The sequence below is a fragment of the Haplochromis burtoni genome, unplaced genomic scaffold, assembly GCF_018398535.1.
Source record: "Haplochromis burtoni strain Fernald_Lab_line unplaced genomic scaffold, NCSU_Asbu1 Contig_46, whole genome shotgun sequence".
Lineage (NCBI taxonomy): Eukaryota > Metazoa > Chordata > Actinopteri > Cichliformes > Cichlidae > Haplochromis > Haplochromis burtoni.
The window spans coordinates 1,000,452-1,019,424 of record NW_024582407.1 but is presented as its reverse complement, the minus strand read 5'-3'; the positions used below and the strand labels follow the sequence as shown (position 1 = coordinate 1,019,424).

Below are 18,973 nucleotides of genomic sequence, written 5' to 3'. Positions count from 1 at the left end.
CCCCCCCCCCAAGCTGAGGGAACATGCCTGTGAAATACTCCAAGTCACCAGACTTTCCACACACTTTGTGCATTATCAGATTTTACAGCTTTGGTTCAACCCTGGTAGAAATTGGGTTTACTAAATAGTTGCTTAATTTTGGAGGCTGCCGTCTTTTCTTGATGATATATAACCTCACAAAAATACTCTTTTACCAGTTCAGAGCAAGCTTGAAAAACAAATCCTCATCCATCACAGATGGATAATGTTTGCATCTTTCTTGTTGTAGCCTTTGCCTCAAGATACTGATTATGTTTTATTGCTTTCTGCTAGAAATTGTACTGTATTTGTATATTTTCACCAAGTCTGAACTTACTCACACAGTCCTTTCAGCATCAGTCATGAGCAAATCAGTTTATTAGTGCATGTGCTTGTAGCTGCAGGCTAAATGTGCTTTGTCATGCAGACTCACATGCTGGCTATTCTGAATAAGTCCTGTTGATTATAATAGTTTAATAGCTCAGTTTTTGAACTCTTACACAGGTAGCAGTCAGTCACACATCACTCTAGGCATATATAATAAGGTTTGGAGTTGATTCATATTGATCTGTCTGGCTCAAATCATGAAATAAACTATCTTTTTTTTATTCTGTTCCCAAAACAATAACTTGGTTAAAGCAAAGACAATTGAAGAGTCTCAAAAACTGACAGATGCCAGACAGCCTGATTAAGTCGCTAATCAGATTACCTGACTATACAAATAAGAACTTAAAAGCTTGATTTATATCACTGAATCCCTTGGAGGTTACACTGTAATGGATAGTGTTGGTGTTTACCTTTCTCTGCAGTCACGTGCAACACTGAGGTGGTTATGTTGGCTTTGGAGCTAATAAATATTGAAAAATGCTCATACTTATATTGAAAAAGGGCAGAAGAATTTAGAACAATTTGTTTATAGAGGTTGTCAGAGTTAGGAAAATGAGAAAAGACGTGAATAGACTGGAGGAAGGGGGCAGTCATTGTCTTATGGCTCAGCACACTGGAGTAAAAATAAAATGGCAATGATCGCAAGCTGATGGCACAGGTTGCCTGGTAGGAAGCAAGTGATCTGCAGATAGTTGTGGTCCTCGACTGCAGTCACGCTCGGATAGATTAGCAACAGTTTGCAAAACATTGTCGTCTTATTTATGAATGCAGACAGTGTGAATCAGTCTTCACCAACGAGCACAACTCTTTTGCATAGTGTTTCTTTTCACAGAAAAGTGGTTGCTAGTTGGTTGGATTCTGGTTATTTTGCTATATCAAAACACTGTTTATAAACACAGATTGCAGATGTTGCAGACCTGGTTCCTGTCTTCAAAACAACCGTTTCAAAAGCAAATTGACTGTACATGACACATGGCCCCCAACTGTCAAATTGAAGCCGGCAGTTGTTTCGGGTTTGCAAAACCCCGGTATTATTACTTTTCTGAGAAAAGGTGCAGAGGCCAACGTAAATCCCAGGGGCCAGAATCGGCCTGGCAAAGACTTAATCCTACCTGCTGAACAGCTTTTTGAAATATAAGGGAAGGCATGCATTTTTGGACTTTTAACTTTGAAATAAAATTATACTCCACAGTAGATGGGTAACAAAAAAACAGCAAATAACAGAAAAGTTCCTGCCATTCACTGAATACAGTAGAAATTTCAGTTTTATAAATATGGGACAGTCTGAGCAGTGAGCTACCCGAAATTGTGCCAGAAGCTGTTATTTTAACTTGAGGATACTCAAAAATAAAAGTTTGAATTTCTGGTTTCACTTTCATGTTGATGGTTTTCTGAGTAATGTCAAACATCAAAAGAATGTCAAAGAAATATTGTAGTGAATGTCATCCATGTGTCACCTTTTGCCACTGGCTTTTTGGTTGGCTGCTTACTGTAAACAAACCCATATTGTGAGATGCATGAGTCGGTAAACGAACTCACTTTTTTTTTTCTTCAGATTTTATGAAGGTTGGTATTAAGTGTTGTTCCATTTTAAACCCAGAACCTCTCACCGTTCACACCAAATAATCACAGCCTTCAGTGGGAACTGAACATTAGCTTGCCTCTGCTCCTCTGCGTGCACATTGATCTGCAAGTGTTTGTGGATGTGCCTAGTAAGATAAAGCATAACAGGAATTTGTGGCAGTTAAATGCAGAGACAGTTCCTGTATGCCAAAAGGGAGATATTTATAGATGTTGTTTTTAAGGGGAAGCTAAGAGCTAGGTTCTTCTTTTTCTATTACTGAACTAAGGTATGTCTGCTATGTCTCTGTTATGGACTTACTGAAGATAAGAGTGACATTTTATTGGAAGCGTCAGTGAACAGTTGCACTTTTCTCAAACATAAATGCAGAAAAAGCCCACTGTGTCTTTGAAATCTCCAAAAATTCAATTTTCAGCAACACATTTACACAACCACTCAGATTTACTGCTCCAAAACGGTTTAGCACATTACAGAATTGACAACAGAAACAACCAAGCTAATTTGAATTATGCATCAAAGAGAGCAATAATTACTACAAAGACGTCTGTGGCATCAGACAAAGTTTTCCAGTCAGTGTAAAGCACAGCCCTAGGGATGACTGGATAGTGGGTGGTGGGGCAGGGCTTCCCCAGCCCACCTGCCAACACCTTTGAGACAAGCAGCAGGATCAACCCGTTCACTCGTTCTGCCTCGGGGCTCTTGTTAAAAGCACTCTAGCTGATGGATACCAGCAATGAACAAAGGAACTGGGCACTAATGGTGCATTTGCCTCCTCCTCTTCATGTAAATGATGATCTGTCCATCTGGCTATCAGTGGACCCTCACTGCTGCTCTTTTCATGGTAATTTTTATTGCCAAGAGTGACTCTTGATTTTTATTTCTTTCCTAAAATTCAGTTGTTTTTGCATGTAACCACTTTCTGCAAGGCTCCACTGACAATAGTAGTAAAGTAATTTTAATAAAGTGTTCATTAAAAAATAATTCTTAAACCTTTTTTGTGGATTTTTACTCAGTTTGATAAGCTGTCAGTTCAGGTAAGCTGTTCACTTGTTAGTTTCTCTGTGAGACCATCAAAGTTTATTTTTGTTCTCCTCTTAAAATATTACTTTGACCAATAAGCTCACAGAATTATGTTGGCTTGCCCCTTGTTCTCTTGTGCAAACCCCTTAAGTGTACCTACAGCTCTTTTAGGCCTCTTACAGACATGAGATATGAAACATTGCTGACTTTATTCAAACGTGGCCAGAGCAGTGAAGAGTGAGCCATGGTACATGAGGTGTAATTCATGCAGCTATTTTATTATTATTAAAACTTGTGTGTTGAAAGTAACTTGTCTTCCTTTCTTTCTTTCTGTATCTACTTCCTCCCTTGCTAACTCATTCATCTCTCACACACGGTGACAGCAGCCGAGATAAACTATGAATAAACTGGCCTTATAAATGACTGCAAAATGCATTAGTCTGGATTTTTATCATACCTTGATGGATGGATGTGACTTCCTGTTTGTCTTGGGAATTTTAACTCCAGCTTTATCTCATGCGGTCTTCCCTGGTCGACAGCCGTGAGACTGTTACTGTTTAAATTTTTACCACCAGGTCAACTTATCAAGAAAAGCTGTGTTATTCTTTAACATTGCTAATGACACACAGTTACATTTACCTGACTGCAGATGATTTAAGCTAGAAAGCTTGATGGTTTCCAGAGTCCCATCAATAGTTTGACTTGCTACAGAGAAACTTCACCTTCTCCCCAAAAGCGACTGTAGGGTAAGGCCTGATTTAGACTTCTGTAGGTAGTCTTTGCAGAACCTGTGACGCAACCTATGTAAGGTTCCTATATAGGTCCCTCCATTTCATTTGACCCGTCATGTCTAATCCTGTAGTTGGCGCATTCTCCATCTAGGAATTTGCTGACATTTTCGAGTTCTTATGTGAATGCTATTAATATTATTCCTTATATTGAGGCTATTATTGCTATTCTCTCACTGATAAATTCAAAAACTAGAAGCCAGAAATACACTGGAAGAATCGACGGTAATGAACGCACTGATGTAACTACCTGACATGTCATTGCACTTCTGGGGAGGTCTACATTAGGTTACACCAAAGGTTACAGCATAGGGTTTTCAGAGGACTTTGCAGTTACTATGTAGCTATGTAACAGTGTGATATGTATACATACCCAGGACCACTGCTGTAATAAGTTTTCCATCAGTTTAAGCTGTAATAAGGTGATCATTTAGACTTAAAGAGGAAACCTTAATATGTCACTGGATGAATTCAAATGAGTGTAAAAATGGCTTTACCACATTGAACAACAGGAAAAGCTTTTCCTGCATTGATTTGGTCAGTGGGGATGTCGTGTGATCTGGCGTTTAAAGTGCTTGGTGTGTGTGCGATAGATATGAGAGAAAGCGGAAGCATGGTCCTTCCCATTGTTGTTGGCTGTAACCTTTTCAAGTTCATAATCTCTGCAGTTTTTCTCTGCAGAGGTGTGTGTGTGTACGCCTGCTCCTGAACATTTACTGTACCACGTGCTTCAGACTCTTGAGCATGGAGAGAATAAATCAATCTCCTCATTTCTATGGTAACACTCCACTCAGCAGAATGGGTGTGATTCAAGCTTTCAGGGCTCAGGCAGCATGTGTACAAGCACACACATACTGCACAATTAGTCCCCTGTTAAAGCTCTGCCGGTAGCGGAACTTGTGCTTGGGTGGAGAGATGGAAGGTGTGAGTGTTGAGAGGGTTACCTTAACAAAGAGCAGTCCTGTGTGACCAAAGCACAGCCAGCTTATGACCTCTCTATGGACAACACTGAACATACAGCAAACTTGCACACATACTGTAATGTGTATTTATTTTCGCATGGCTTTCGCAGCTCGAGGTGCAAACCTCATCTGCAAGAAGATTATCTCCATTCTCAGCACGTCCATTCACTGACCTTGAGCCTTAGACAATAGAGATGTCTGCAGATCTCAAAATTATCATCTGCCTCACAATTTTCTTAATGTATTCTATTGTACATGCTTTGGGTTTAGCTTACATTTCAATTGAGGATGTTTTTGCTTCGCCTATCAGAGGAAATGGCTCAATAATACAAAGGGAAGGAGGAAGTGCAATATGTTTTTAAGTATTTCCACTTTTTGTTCACACATACTACATGATGACAGCTGTGTGTGCAGAGAGAACATGTTGAGGGAGTATATTCCAAGGTTTGGGTGGATGCATGGGGGTGGGTGTGTGGATAAGCTTCCACTTAACCTGTACCTCATTTTAGCAACCTGTCTAAATGTCTCTGTAGGATGCAAGAGCAGCCAGTGTTGAGGAGCTGTGGATCCTCATGGAATCAATAATACAGCAATATAGTGTCAGGATAGGGGGATGGTGGGGTAAAGAAAGATGAGAAAAGAGGAGGAGGAGGAGCCCAGCACTGCGTGCCTGGAGTGAAAAGTGATGGAATCAAAGCTGTAGCTCTCTTTCTTTCATTTCTCCATCTTTGCCATTTTCCCCATTCTCTCCTCATTTCCCCCCTTCCTCATCACACATGCCTCTCAATGTCTGAATAACGTCTCTTTTTTTCTTTTTTTAAATTTAGTTTAAATGATTGGCTATTCCACATCCCCCATGTGTGAAATGGAAATGATTAGACATTTGTAGTATTGGAGGCTGTCATATTGACTTGGCTAAGGACATTTCTGCTGTCACAGTTCGGATAAAGCACTGAAGGCTTTCCACTTGAAATCTGTATGACAGTAAGTGTGTGTGTGCACATGCATCCCTTGGTGTTTGTAGCACATTGCCATGACATGCTCAGTGTGATGGCTGGTCTCTCTCCTGCAATGTCCATCATGTTTTATGTATGTGAGCTAAGCCTTTGCCAGCTAATCCAAGATGCATATTAGGCTACTGTAGTTTAGTTTTTATTATTCGCCTCTAATTAATCCTCAAAGCATGCTATTACTCATGCTCTTGAAGGGAAAAAAGTCAATTTAAATAGCACCATACTTGAAAGTGCTGGACCTGATCTTACCTATAACACCTATACCTTGTCAGAAACCTATAGTCTACATACCCTACACCTCCCTCCCACAGTCTGGGTAAAATATATGAAGCTGTGACTGCGCCATGATGTTATACTGTGAACATTTCCCACACATTTAGTCTGCGTGAATGCTGTCAAGCTACAGTCTTATATTTTTTTTTCTTCTAAGTTATAAAGTCAGCTGCAGACTTGTTACTAAAGAGATGTAGTGCATGCTGTCTTGAGTTTTTTTGACAAAGCTCCAAGCTAACACCCAGACATATCACAAGATCAAAGACTACGAAGTGTTCTTCAGTGTCAGTGGGGGAAGAACAGAAGGAAAAACTGTCCACAGTGTAGTTCATTCTTTTGTAAAGTCTTTAACAAAGCAGAAGAGGAAGTTGGGTGATGAATCAGTGAATGAATCAGCTGTAGTGCCAAATCACAACATGGGTCATGAAGAAGAGTATCAGACTATGACAAAGGTCATGTACCCAGACAAATCCATCAGTATTAGCTGGTTTTATGCCATAGAAGCTGCAAATTAATGACATAATTAATATAGCTATATGATAACCCAATGGGCGGGGCTGAGATAGATTTTGGTCGCCCGACCGGAGATATCGCTAGCTCCGGGACGTCGGGCTAGCGATTTTTGCGAGCCCTGAGACTGTTTTATAAGATCTATTTCTCCATAGTTATTTATGTTTACAAATGGTCAGTGGAAACATTCTAATAAATTAAAGTAACAAAATGATTATATAAATCCAGGTCCTTGAAAAGTGAAAGTTTGCCTTTGCAAATGAAAAGCTATACTTGAAGTGTGAACATAAAGCACTAAACTCAGTTGTCATTACTTTGCATGGTTGTCATGAAATGAGAGTGCGAGAAAACAGAGCTTGCAAGGCGAACACATGCTAGCATGGAAGGGGACAGGTGTGAGCATGAATGGATGAAGAGCAGCGGTCAGCAGTGGGACAGGTGGTTGTAGGAAAAGAAGTGCGTTTGTGTCAATCTAGTAAATGACTTCTTTATTTATTTATTTAGTACTCGCAAATGCTCAGTTGACCTTATAAAAATCATGTTCTGCTGGTGTTTTACCATCAAAAAGGCACAAATGTTTAAAACTTGTCTGGTTTCCACAGCAGCAAAGGCAAAAATATTTTTCCCCAGGCTGAACTTGTGGTACTATATTAAACAGCAATGGAGTGAGTCTGAAGTGTAGCTCTCTGTGTGCGCTTATTCACTCTGAATACCAAAGAGATAATAAAGCAGAGTGCCCAAAATTTCCCCAAATTTTAGACGGTGACTCCAGGCTCTTTCGTTTCCTTTAGCATATTTTGGCTTCTATTTTTGCCCTTTAAAATCAGATGAATTTCACCCAAAGCGGCTGTCATGAGTTCTACATGGTGAATTGGCTGTCAGGCACACCAAATGCCTCTCTGTGAGATGCCAACTGTGGGCGTCTGAGATACGCCGATTATTCTGTCTGACGCTTGTTGAGTCAATCTGTCTCAGCCTTCAGACGTTATGGCCGTTTGGTCGCTTCGGCCTGGAACAGCCAGACATTGGTCACTGTTATCGCTCCATTTTGTCATTGTTATCAGTGTTGTATTTGCCATTACCACATTTGTTTATTGCTAAATGTGTACTTGTAAAATGCTATAACATTTATTGCTCTTTACAAAAAGCACGCGAAGTTATAATTTCAGAAATGCAAATTATATGTAAGCTTTTCTGGAAATTGCTTTGGAAATGTATAACTCCTTTCGTTTCTCCGTGCATGCTCAGACACCAGTGTAGACAGAGGAAGAGAGACATAGCAGCTAGGGTCACTGCTGTTATCACCACTGGGATGAAACCATGGCAACAATGCTTCGGACCTAATAACCATTACTGCCTGTTACTGCGACCCCCTACGCTCACCTTTACCCCATTTTAGTGAAGCGTCTCTGTGCATCATTTCTGTTATCAAATTATTAAAGGAAAATTGGTGAGTCTAATGTTCTTCAACTAAAATATTACAGTCTAAAAAAAGACAACAACAAACTAAGACCATGTGAACCATGTTGTAGTGCTATTTGATGACAGCCAAAAATCAAAATCACAATTATTTTGGTCATATATTCAACTTAAGGAACATCATCCATTAATTCAGTTGAAGTATTAATGATTTTTCTGCAGGTTTGTGTCCTCTAATTAAAGGCTTCCTTTCTTGGCTCAAGATAAACGTCACAGTGGAGAAAAAAATTGTTTTTGTTCATGTTCGTCGTTAAGGTTGTAACAATTTTCCAAAGCTACCGTTTAACATTTTACTTCAGTTTTTCTTTAGAGGGGATGAGAGGGCAAAATAACAATTTTGGCAATAAACGGGTTTACTCTGATATATTTCCAGTCCACTCATTATCTGACCAATTCTTAAACACAGGTATCCACATGGGTACGACACTACATGAAGACAAAACTGATATATTATTGTCATTTGTATCTTGATTATGAATTATTGCACCCTTAGCAAACAATGGAATGGAAAATCATAATTAAATATAATTATTTGCACAGCCCTAGCTTTTTGTTATAGCTCGTTATTTGTCAGTCTTTCAGACTATGCGGCTATCTGTTTAAAACCAGATGTGAGAAATGCACTGAACATCTGTCACCCCATCCTCTGTATACCTTCCTGTGTGAACCGGCGGTTCTCTCTCTCTTCATCAATCCAAACAGCTGACAAAGGTTGTCAGAGCTGCTGCTTCTGCTGCAGGACTCTGATAAGGAGAATAGTGCTGAAATTGTGTTTGCAACTTACATTTCCTTAAATTCCTTAACTTTCCTTTGACATGAAAAATATACTGGCCCATACATGTTTCTCAAACTGCAGCCATGTGTACAAACAGTTATATGGAGATGGGAAAAGCTGCACTGAGATTTTGAAGCAAATCTAGAAATTTCTTGTGTGTACATAAATATATGCATATTTTCACCTGTCTTTTAGCGATATCTCAGTAAAGAGAGCCTATTAATGAAAACGTGAAATTGGCCAAAAGTTGTAGTTTTTTTTAGTTCCTATTATATATTTAGTTCCTGTTATACAGGGATACAATTTTGAATTCATCAGCTGAATGTAGCTGGTTGATTATTTTGGAAATGTTTCAAAGCAGCAACAGATGTGGTTCAGTTTTTAGCCAGCCACCACCAAGTGATGTCAGTTTTGTTTTGTTTTTTTTCCTCCTTCTACGGTGAGGTCACAGAGTATGTATAGAGCAGTTAATTACTGCACACGCAGAACTTCTGCAAAACCCTTTACTAATATAAGCCTCGTTGTCATGACTGCAGCAGTGCACTGCACAGAATAGTCGACTGTCAGGTCAGATGAGTTCAAGTTGTTCTCTGCCATCAGGTAAGTATGAAATATTCAAGTTAGCTGACCTTTATGTATATTCTATTTAAAGAACCCATCTCTTCCTTTGCAATCAGACATGTGGTTTAGGGTTGGTTTATACTGCTCTAAAAGTTTAGACCATGAACACTGTGGCAGTTAGCTGTGTACAGTTTCTACCAGATGGTTAGCTGGAACTTTCTGAATTTTACAGATGTTGCTTTATGGCAGTTTGCTCTGTTTTTCTTTTCTTTCCTTTCTTTCCCTTTTTTAAGGAGGCCATATTTTACCTTTTGCCCATCTTGTCCACTTTCATTTATTGTGTTTTTTCCTTTTTGTGCATGTGTAATATCTGCAGAAGTTACAAAGCCCATGTCAAAAGGAATCGTCTACTTCAGAAAATACTAGTTGTTATTAGGTGTCTGAAACACCTTGTTGGGGTCCAGCTTTTTGTTTTGTTATTTGCCTAATGACCTCCGGCAGAGAACAAGCACCCTACAGACCAACATTTTTATTCTTTTACAGTAGCTCAGGCTGCACCTTCAAGTCTTGGTTAAATGCCAGACATTGATGACTTTTTACTACTACAAGCCCAGGCTATACTATTATTTTTACCTCTTCATGCTTCGTCCAAACTGATATACTTGATCACAAAAAATAGGGCTGGTAGATGCTGTTTATATGATGAAAATAGGTAATTTTAGTCTGCTGCTTGGTGGTTGATTGGCACCATGATGGCGTCATCACATCATATGTCATTTGTGGATATAAATGATGTTGTCATTAATTTAAAATAATAGGGTGCTTTCATCAGGCGTTTTAGGTGCAGAAATACTAAAGTTCTTATGTGCCAGATTTGTTGCTCAGCCACTGGTCCAGGAGGAGCTGGTAGAGAAAGACAGATTTCATGTATTATAGTAAGATTTCCACACCACTACCAGGAAAATACTCTGTGCTGTTTTGTTACATGGCTAATGTGGGTATAATTACGCGCCCAGAGGCCAAAGTTATGTCAACATTTTAACAGCAAGGGGCAGAAACTGGGGAAACTTTAAGGCCAATTTTAAACCAGTAAACACGGACTGGGAGGGAGTTGGTTTGTTTCCATGTTGCCTTTTTTTGCTGCAGTGCGGGTCTTTGAGAAAATGGTAAGGGCATCCAAACAGTGTCTTCTGTTGCAGGTTCTCGTTGTTTGCCTGATTCTGGTTCTGGCTCCACTGGCTGATGGCTACTCGTGTTCTCATGAGGTTTACGGTTAGCCAACAGTAGTCTTTTGTCTTGTTGTTTGTTCCGACCATGCAAGGCAAACAGAACTTTTCTGAAAGGTGGTCTGAAAGACACTGTGTCTAGAATAGAGTTGCATACAGAGAGAGAGCAGCAATGTAAAGTTTGGGTGAAAAATTATCTATTTATGGTTGTGGACCTCTAAAAGGAAATTTATATAGCCTTTTAAATGGCATTAGACATCTTATTATTATGATGATTTGAAGTCATTTGTTTCTAGCTGTTTTTGTACCATTGCCGCACCTTTAATTTGACTAAAATAAAGCATCAACACAAACATTGTCAGTATGTGCAGATGTACACACTGGTGCATTTGTCTACCTGAGTGTAATTTGTTGGTTTGGTTTCATTTTGGTTATGATGATTGAAATGTGAATGTAGAGGGCCCTGCGGCATAAACCACACCAGCTATTTAACCCACATGCACACCACTGCCACTTGCATCATCTCACATATGCAGTCACTACCAATGCACGGAATCTCATGGTTAGCCAGATACTATTGATTTATCTGGCCTCACCCAGTGTGTAACTCTTAAAAATTTAAGAATTGTCTTTCTTTGGAAGGATCTCACCTTCCTACTTCCACACTGTCAAATCTCTGAGCATCATACTTGTAATATTTCAATTATTGCTATGTAGCCATGTATTGATAAACAATCAATGCTAAAAAAAAAAAAGATAATCTTGGATGGTAGTATCCTCTGATAGACGTATGTAGCGCTACTAAAGCTATTTAGAGTCCAATACTCAAGAACTCTGGCAAATTAAAGTAACATTTGGGCTTGGTTTAGATTTAGTTGCTTCGATTTCTTTTCCATAATTATTTTTTTAAAAATAAATATTTGACATTGCGCTCCCTTGCTGAACATTTGTTTTCTTTCTTTGTGTGACAGGAGTGTCTCCAACAGCTGGTGATGATGCCTTTACCAAATGTGCTGATACTGGGCCGGAACCCCCTCTCTGGTAAGTGCCAGCGTACTAAACAGTACGTCTTCATTATACAGACTGACGGTCTGACCCGTCCTGTGCCAGTTTTAACTTGACTCTAGCTGAGTGGCACTGGTAGTAAGTGCATTGCAGGCAGTTCACTAAGAGGACATTCAACATTGCAGAGCTCCCCAAACCTCATCAGAATGCAAATTTAATCCTGCTAAAATTATCCAGTGCTTTGATGTTTCATGTGTGCTTTCTCTTTGGTGCCTTTATTTTCTTTTTCTGCACAATAACGAGCTGTTAAATGTCATTCATAACCCACGCTGAATCGAAACTTAACAGCAGAAAATGAAAAATGTTGATCATATTTTTGCAGCGATGTGAAGTGGACCAATTATAGGTGTCACAATCTTTCTGCAGCTCTATTCTCAGAAAGCGTTGTGAAAACTTGTACACACATTTTCCACCACAAGCAAGTCGCCCACGGCCACATCTGTAGAGTTCTATTACCCAAAGTGTTAAATTCATTTAACCCCTTGGCATCAAGGCTTTGACCTGGTGCTCCCAGCTATGCAACTTAATACGTCTTAGTCGCCTTAAAAGCAACAATCGTGCAGAGTCAAGTGTTCGAACACCATGATAATATTTTATGTAGCTTGACTTGTCCAGCCCTAAGTGCCAACTTGATACTCCAGCATAAACTTAAGTAAGCCACTGAGGAGAAGATGACTAACAGCAGGTCATAATTTAAGATTATGCCGTAGTGGTTGCGGTAATACATCTGTATTAAAATATATAATTGGGGGGGGGGGTCAGCCAGTGTAGATCAGTAGACACACAAAAGATCATTGGATTGGTTGCTCTACATTGGGAAAACAGTATCCGCGCAAAGGTTCAGAGCTTTTGTGTAGATGTCTGCAACTTTAATCATGAGCTCTTCAGTGTATTGTTTCCAGGCTCAGGTCACAGATGTTGCTGAAAGATCTGTACCTTTTTAAATACCCATCCTCCCCCAGCTGCCTTATCATACGTTCATCACAGCAGTTTGTTATTTTTGGGTTTTCAGCACTCTTTAGTGGTCACAATTACCCTTTTTAATTCTCATATGCCCCTACTAGCATGAAAGGTAAATAAATGAACAATAAGAGGCTGCAAGTAGTGAATACTTTTGTGTATGGATCACTGGCACCAGATTTCATAATTGCTTTTATTTGGTGTTTATTAATCCTTGTCAGCCCCTGTTTGTTTGAATACATCACTGCCATTTTCACAGGACCTTGGCAGTCTTTCACAGCCTCACGCAGCAGCCTTTAGAAGTCCTGAAGGAAATATTAAGAGGATACCGAGATCGACCCATTGCACGAGTGGAGTGAAGCTCCATGCAAGTGGGCCAGACCAAGCAGGAAGACTTCACTCATCTAGTGCTTTTTACCTTGTAGCTCATCAGATAATCACTCAGCAAGGCAGCAGCCAGTCAGACCAGTGCTAGCTGTGGAGCTTGGCTGCTGGCTCAGTGACTGCCAGCTGAAAGTCATTGGCCATGTGGCTTTTATTATGCTCCCATTAGGGGGGGCAGGGGACAGCTCTCCATGTGTGTGAGTGCATGCATGTGTGTTTGGTGGATGGGGGAGGGGTGTCTTCACAACAGTGAACAGTGGGAATGCACTGTAGTACCCCCCTCAAGGCTCTGGTTTAACCCTAGCTCCCCTTGCATAAACATGCAGGGTTATATGTACAGACAAACACTCCCTTGTGCATGCAAGTAGTGTCTGGTCAGTACGGTTATGTGCACATGTCAGAAAAACAGAGTAGCTCCTTTGTTTAGTCTGTTTTAAAGTCTGTGAATTATCATCACTAATATCTTAGCTAATCTATAGCTGCTTTCCTTGGGCAAATTGAGTGGCCTTTTATAGTTATAATCCTCTTTTCATCACTCCTACTAATGGAAAATGCTATTCACTGACAGCAGCCAAAAACAAAGCTGATTGAGTCATCATCAGACAAAATGTAAAGGTAAATTAGTGGAGTGTTTTTGGAGCATTTCTAAAACCTACAGTATGCTCCCTTATATTGAAGAACGCCATAATCTGAAGCCCTCTTTAACTCTATGCTGAAAACTTATACGTAAACTACGAGGGGCATAAAAGTGTAGGCATAAAAATAGTTTCCGGTCTAAATCAGTATCGATCACAGTGCTTTGGCTGTCCTCACTGTATAGGAGCACTCAGACTATTTGTGTTCCTGAGGCTGAAATATTTTCGTTTTGTGGAGATGCACGTTTACCTCTGTTTGTGTGTCACCCACTGTGTATTTGTGTGAATTTACTGTCTTTGCATAAGATTTGAAATAGGACTTTGCTTCACCATGTGCAAAAATACCTTATATAGTGTAAATATTTATTTTATGAATTAATATATTTAAGCAAGAAAATCCGATATGAAAATCTCTGAAACTGAGGAAAAAAGTTCTGCCTATTTTTACTATGTTGTGGTCAGTTGTGCGTCTATAATAAGCAGAGTAGATGGAGAGGAAACCAGTGTTGGGTTAGCTCTGAGAGCTAGGGGATTGGTGGCTATTAATATAAATGGGTAGCCTGCCTGAATAAAATCTATGTGCAGGAAATGCTGGGTAAAGCACAATTGCTCTAAAATGATCTCTAAGTAAGGTTTAGTCAACTCTGCCCTGTCCTCTGCTCCAGTGAGATGGGTTGAATAGACTCTGGCACCTTGTCAAAGCAATATCATATTGCATGTACCAGTATTATTACTGACATGCATGCCATTGGGTCCTGACAGAGCTTGCATGGAAGTACACAATTCTGTTTTTCCTCATAATTGACTCACATCCTCCCCACACACTGCTGTGGCATTGCAGGAAGAAGGGTTGGTAACTGTCCTTCTGACCTTTTGTTTCCTGCCTAAAGGATAAAAGAGGGAGGAGGGAAAGGTGGTGAAAAAGGAAGCCTAGATGAGTGTGCTCAGTCTCAGAAGGTGCAGATCCTCTATAACAATGTTAGAGGATGGTAGGAAGGAAGGATGGGTGGATGTGTGTTGCAAAGAATAAATGGGTGGATGAAGTGATTGGATAAGAGAGGAGGAGAGTGATGGAGGACAAAAAGCCAGCAGAGATTGAAGGCGACCTCTTTGCTGCTGGAGGGAGATTTCTTTCTTTATTTTCAACCTTGCCTTTTCGCCTTCCTCCTGCTCTCTGTCTCTTTTGGTTTCTGTGTTTCTATATTCTTCCCTTGTGTTTGTGTTGCTTGTGCGCTGTGGTGCTTTCCTCCTTTTGTGTCTCTTCCTTTCATCTCTCCCTCTTTACCGCTTCTCGCTCTTGTTCTCTCTGTCTCTCGGTTGCTCTCTCTGATGGTATAAATTATTTATCCTATGAGGCCCCTTATCTTTCCTTGGTTGCTTCAGTCGATTTGCTGAGCTAAATCCCTTCCCTGACTAGAATAGGTTCCTGTGGCTCTAATAGACTATTGTTAAGCCCAGTGGCTCTGAGAATTAGTTTTATCTGTCACCCTCCTAGGCCCAAATTCACTTTTTTGTGTGCTTCATAATGAGTGACTGACTAAGCACACTTCAGTATTCATTCTTAAAACAGCACTGGTTACTTTCTAGAGACAGTTATTAAGAGTTAAGAGTATTTACTATTAATTAATGATAATATATACTTAAAATGCAGTGACATAAATGTTCAGTTGATTTTTTTTTTTCTAAAATGTTTCATGACATCATGCCATATCTGGGTCACACGCACAGTGGATTTGTGGAAAAACACCTGACCTTGTTATGACTGATTTCTATACCAGAAGGTTAGAAAGTTTCCCTCTGAGTTGTCAACAACCTGCCACTCATTTCCTTGGTTGCGCTTCAGCACAAATTCTATTACAAGAGAATTTCCATATTATGATTGAAGCATCTCTATAATAAGTGCCTAAAGAAGAAAAAGGCTGCTGCAAAGCTCCAGGTCTACTAGCTGGAATGCTCAAAAAAGAGAGGGGGGGAAAAGAGACCTGCTTCACTATATATTTAACATAACTGAAAGTTATTTTCTCACATATGAATGCTGCAAATGTTGGCACAGTTGGGTCCTGACATTGTCAAGCAGTTGGCACACAAGATAGATTTTCGGTGTTGGCAAAATTCCACTTGGTTTGGGGAAGGATGCCGAGAGAGAGCATCCTAGAGGCAGGATGCAGCGAACACACCGGATTATTACCTGTGATATTTCACAACGTGCAAGCCGGCAGAGAGGCGGGGGCTGTCACACAGACGGGGGCTGTGAGATTAAGTTTAATATCTGATCTGACTCATTTGCATTCTGACATGTCTGGTAATTTCTCAAAAGCTTCAGGGCTACTCTGTAATAATATTGACTTTTGTGCCTCTGATTCAAGACTGATGAATGAAGCATAATTGATTTGTATAGAGAAACCTGTAAAATAACTGAATAGACACTTGCAATGGGAGTCTCTGTTTTGCCATCCTGGAGCGACAACAGTGTCTGTTGCTTTAAAAAGCTCTTTCAAATAGAAAGCAGCATGTGCTGTGCTGACTGCTAGGCCAAGCAAACGCTGACCACTGTTCTCTGTTCTCTGTCTGTACCATGTCATTTTTTGCGGCCACTTACAGTTTTATGTGTATGGTATGCGCTCGCTTCCTGCCAGTCTGCATTTCTACGGGTTGTGTGAATGTATGGATTTCAGAGGTGCCGTTTGTATCCACACTGTATGTGAAATGCCCTTAAGTTGTTGCTTTCCACAGCTTTTTTTAACCACCTCAACCCACTCCAACATGTACTTTTCAGTCCTTCATGAAAGTACTTTCATCACTCATTCATCTCATTATAATCTCTCTTTTTTTGTCATTTGGAAAGTCCCACGAAGATTAAAGTTGTCAATGAAAATTGTCCTTGTGTATGCCTGCTGTTTAGCTGTGATGATTGGCCCATAAAGCAGACCACCCTACATCGAGAACATGCTGTCACTAATCTGGATTTATGATCGTTTTAGCAGGACATTTTTAGCCCTTGCTAGCCCCCTTGGGCTGCAGGATGAGCTGGCTTATCACACACACTCTGGTTATCAACTGGGGGAACACAGTCTTAGTACAGAGAGACACAGATGCCCTTAACTAGCATTAACTATACCACTTAGTCAGTGTGTGACACACACACACACACACACACACACACACACACACACACACACACACACACAAAAACATGCACCACCTGGTTTGCTGTTGTTCAGTCCCAAATCGCACAGATGAGCTCAGGCCTGTTGAGCAGGCAAGCAGCTGTTTGTGGGTTTCAGCAGTTTCTGACAATATGTCCTGACATGTGGAAGTACTGGGTGTTCACCCTGCCAGCCTACTGCGCTGTGGAAAACATCGTGTCACTGTATCTGAGGAAAGGTTTTATAAGGGGAAATGGGAATTTAGGCTTGTTGGAAGTAAATGTGGGAATGATTTTATTCCTGTCTTAAAATAAGATGAAGCTGATGTTTTAATCTGAACCTACTACATCTTGATTTTTACAGGGAATTTGGTCGTGTGAAGCCCTGTTTCCAAAGGACACACACCTTAAGATAAATTTATTACTAATTGAAAAAAATAAAAATCATGCAATCAATCTGAGCTTGTTGTGGTGAAGAGAAGAGGCTGCGGAAAATACTTCCACTGCTATCAACAAAACATCAATCAGTAGCACTAATTAACTAACCTCTGTGTTTTTACTCCTTAATAAACCACAAAAACTGGAGTAACAAGACACACGTAACAAATGATCTTTGATTTCCACAGGAATTTTGTTTGGGTTTTTATGCAGACATATTTAAAGTTATTCCCCTGCTGTGTCCTATGTCTTCCTTCAGCACAAGGTCTGGAAGAGATGAAGAAACTGTTGCTGTTGCTACTAGGCTGTGCTGTCCAGGTAAGAGCTCAGTGTAGGCGACCTAAACACTCCACATAAGTGCATTTGATACAGGTTTCATGCTGCTGTGAAAGTATGGACTAAGAAGGTTCATAAAAGACTACTATCAACTCAAGATGATATTTTATGAGGAGGTCAAATAGATATCATTGTTATTTGTGTCATTTTTAGTGGTCATACTTTTGCAATTTAATTCTCAATCCAAAAAACACATTTGGAAGAGTTTAAGTCTGTTTAGTCCAGTCTTCCTTGATTTACTGCCAGCTTTAACTCTGATACAACTAACGCTGTGTAATGAATGACAATGCAGACCTTTTTCCTGTCTTATGACAAAGCCTGCATTCAGCTCTTACTCACTGCACGTCAGATAAAACCACTGACCTTTCACCAACTCCATTGTTTATTCAAATGAAGCTGCACCTGTGTTCATGCACTTAACTCTGACTTGATAATGTGCCTACCACAAGGCTGCATTAAAATGCACAGATGCCTAGCTTCTAATCAGAATTATTCATTAAAAATAAAAAAATACATTTTTCCATCTTCTTGCATCTTCTTATTCAGTTCAAGAGCCTGTCTCAGCTGTTTTTGCTCTTATCATCTTTCTGATGTATAAGAATACACTCAGCTCATGTTTACATTGTTGGCCTGCTAACCTCCTCTGGACCCCCAATTAAACGTATCGACTATGTCACATCTCAAATATCGTGCTCTTCTTCTCTCATTGAAGATTTAGAGATTTAACTGTTGCCCCTGCATCCTCCTCTCTCTGTTTACAGTGTGAGAAGAAGGAAGAGTACATTGAGCGTATCCAGACTCTGGACTTTGACACCAAAGCTGCCATAGCATCACATATCCAAGAGGTATTTCTCCTCCACAGCAAACACAAAAGAGAAAATGTTATAAGCCTTGCTAAACCTTTCAGCTGGTGTTCACAGTTACATTCACTATTCGCTAAAGCTTTATTGACAATATGATGGTAATTTTAGGTGACTCATAACCAAGAAAATGTAGTGGACCTGCAGTGGTTGGAAAGTGGTGAAATACCTCCAGAGGATCTGGACAGCCTCTCCAGAAACCTGGCTTTCCACCTCAAGCGCCTGGTGGATGAAAGGGACACACAGCTTGAGGTAATGACATACTGTATATGTGTGTGAATATACACTTATTTAGGCTTATTAGTAAAATGACAAAGTACATAAACAATGCAGACCAAAGAACAAAGAAGTGTAGAAAATTTAATGAATTGAAATTCTCTCTGTTGTTGGGGGAGATTTGCTGATGAAAATCTTTAGGTCACTTTCGAACAGGGTTATGTGGAAATTTTTCCTTTTTTCATGTTACCACACAAGAGAAACCTCAGGAAGGAAGGGTTGAAACTGTTAACTGTCGCATGGATGCGGGGTGTGTGTGTGTGTGTGTGTGTGTGTGTGT

The 18,973-nt window shown here is 40.0% G+C and overlaps 1 protein-coding gene across 7 annotated transcripts in view; it reads left to right on the top strand.

Moving 5' to 3' along the window:
* LOC102310265 (girdin) overlaps positions 1–18,973 on the top strand; it is a 64,387-nt gene that overhangs the window by 16,990 nt on the left and 28,424 nt on the right. For all 7 annotated transcript variants that reach the window (XR_006054343.1, XM_005930579.2, XM_005930577.2 and 4 more), the window contains exons 4-7: positions 11,566–11,635; positions 17,481–17,539; positions 18,319–18,402; positions 18,529–18,669. Coding sequence is in view for 6 of the 7 variants with exons in the window: in XM_005930579.2 (XP_005930641.1) it covers positions 11,566–11,635; positions 17,481–17,539; positions 18,319–18,402; positions 18,529–18,669 (354 nt within the window). In the remaining variant the exon portion in view is untranslated. The remainder of the gene's footprint in view (positions 1–11,565; positions 11,636–17,480; positions 17,540–18,318; positions 18,403–18,528; positions 18,670–18,973) is intronic.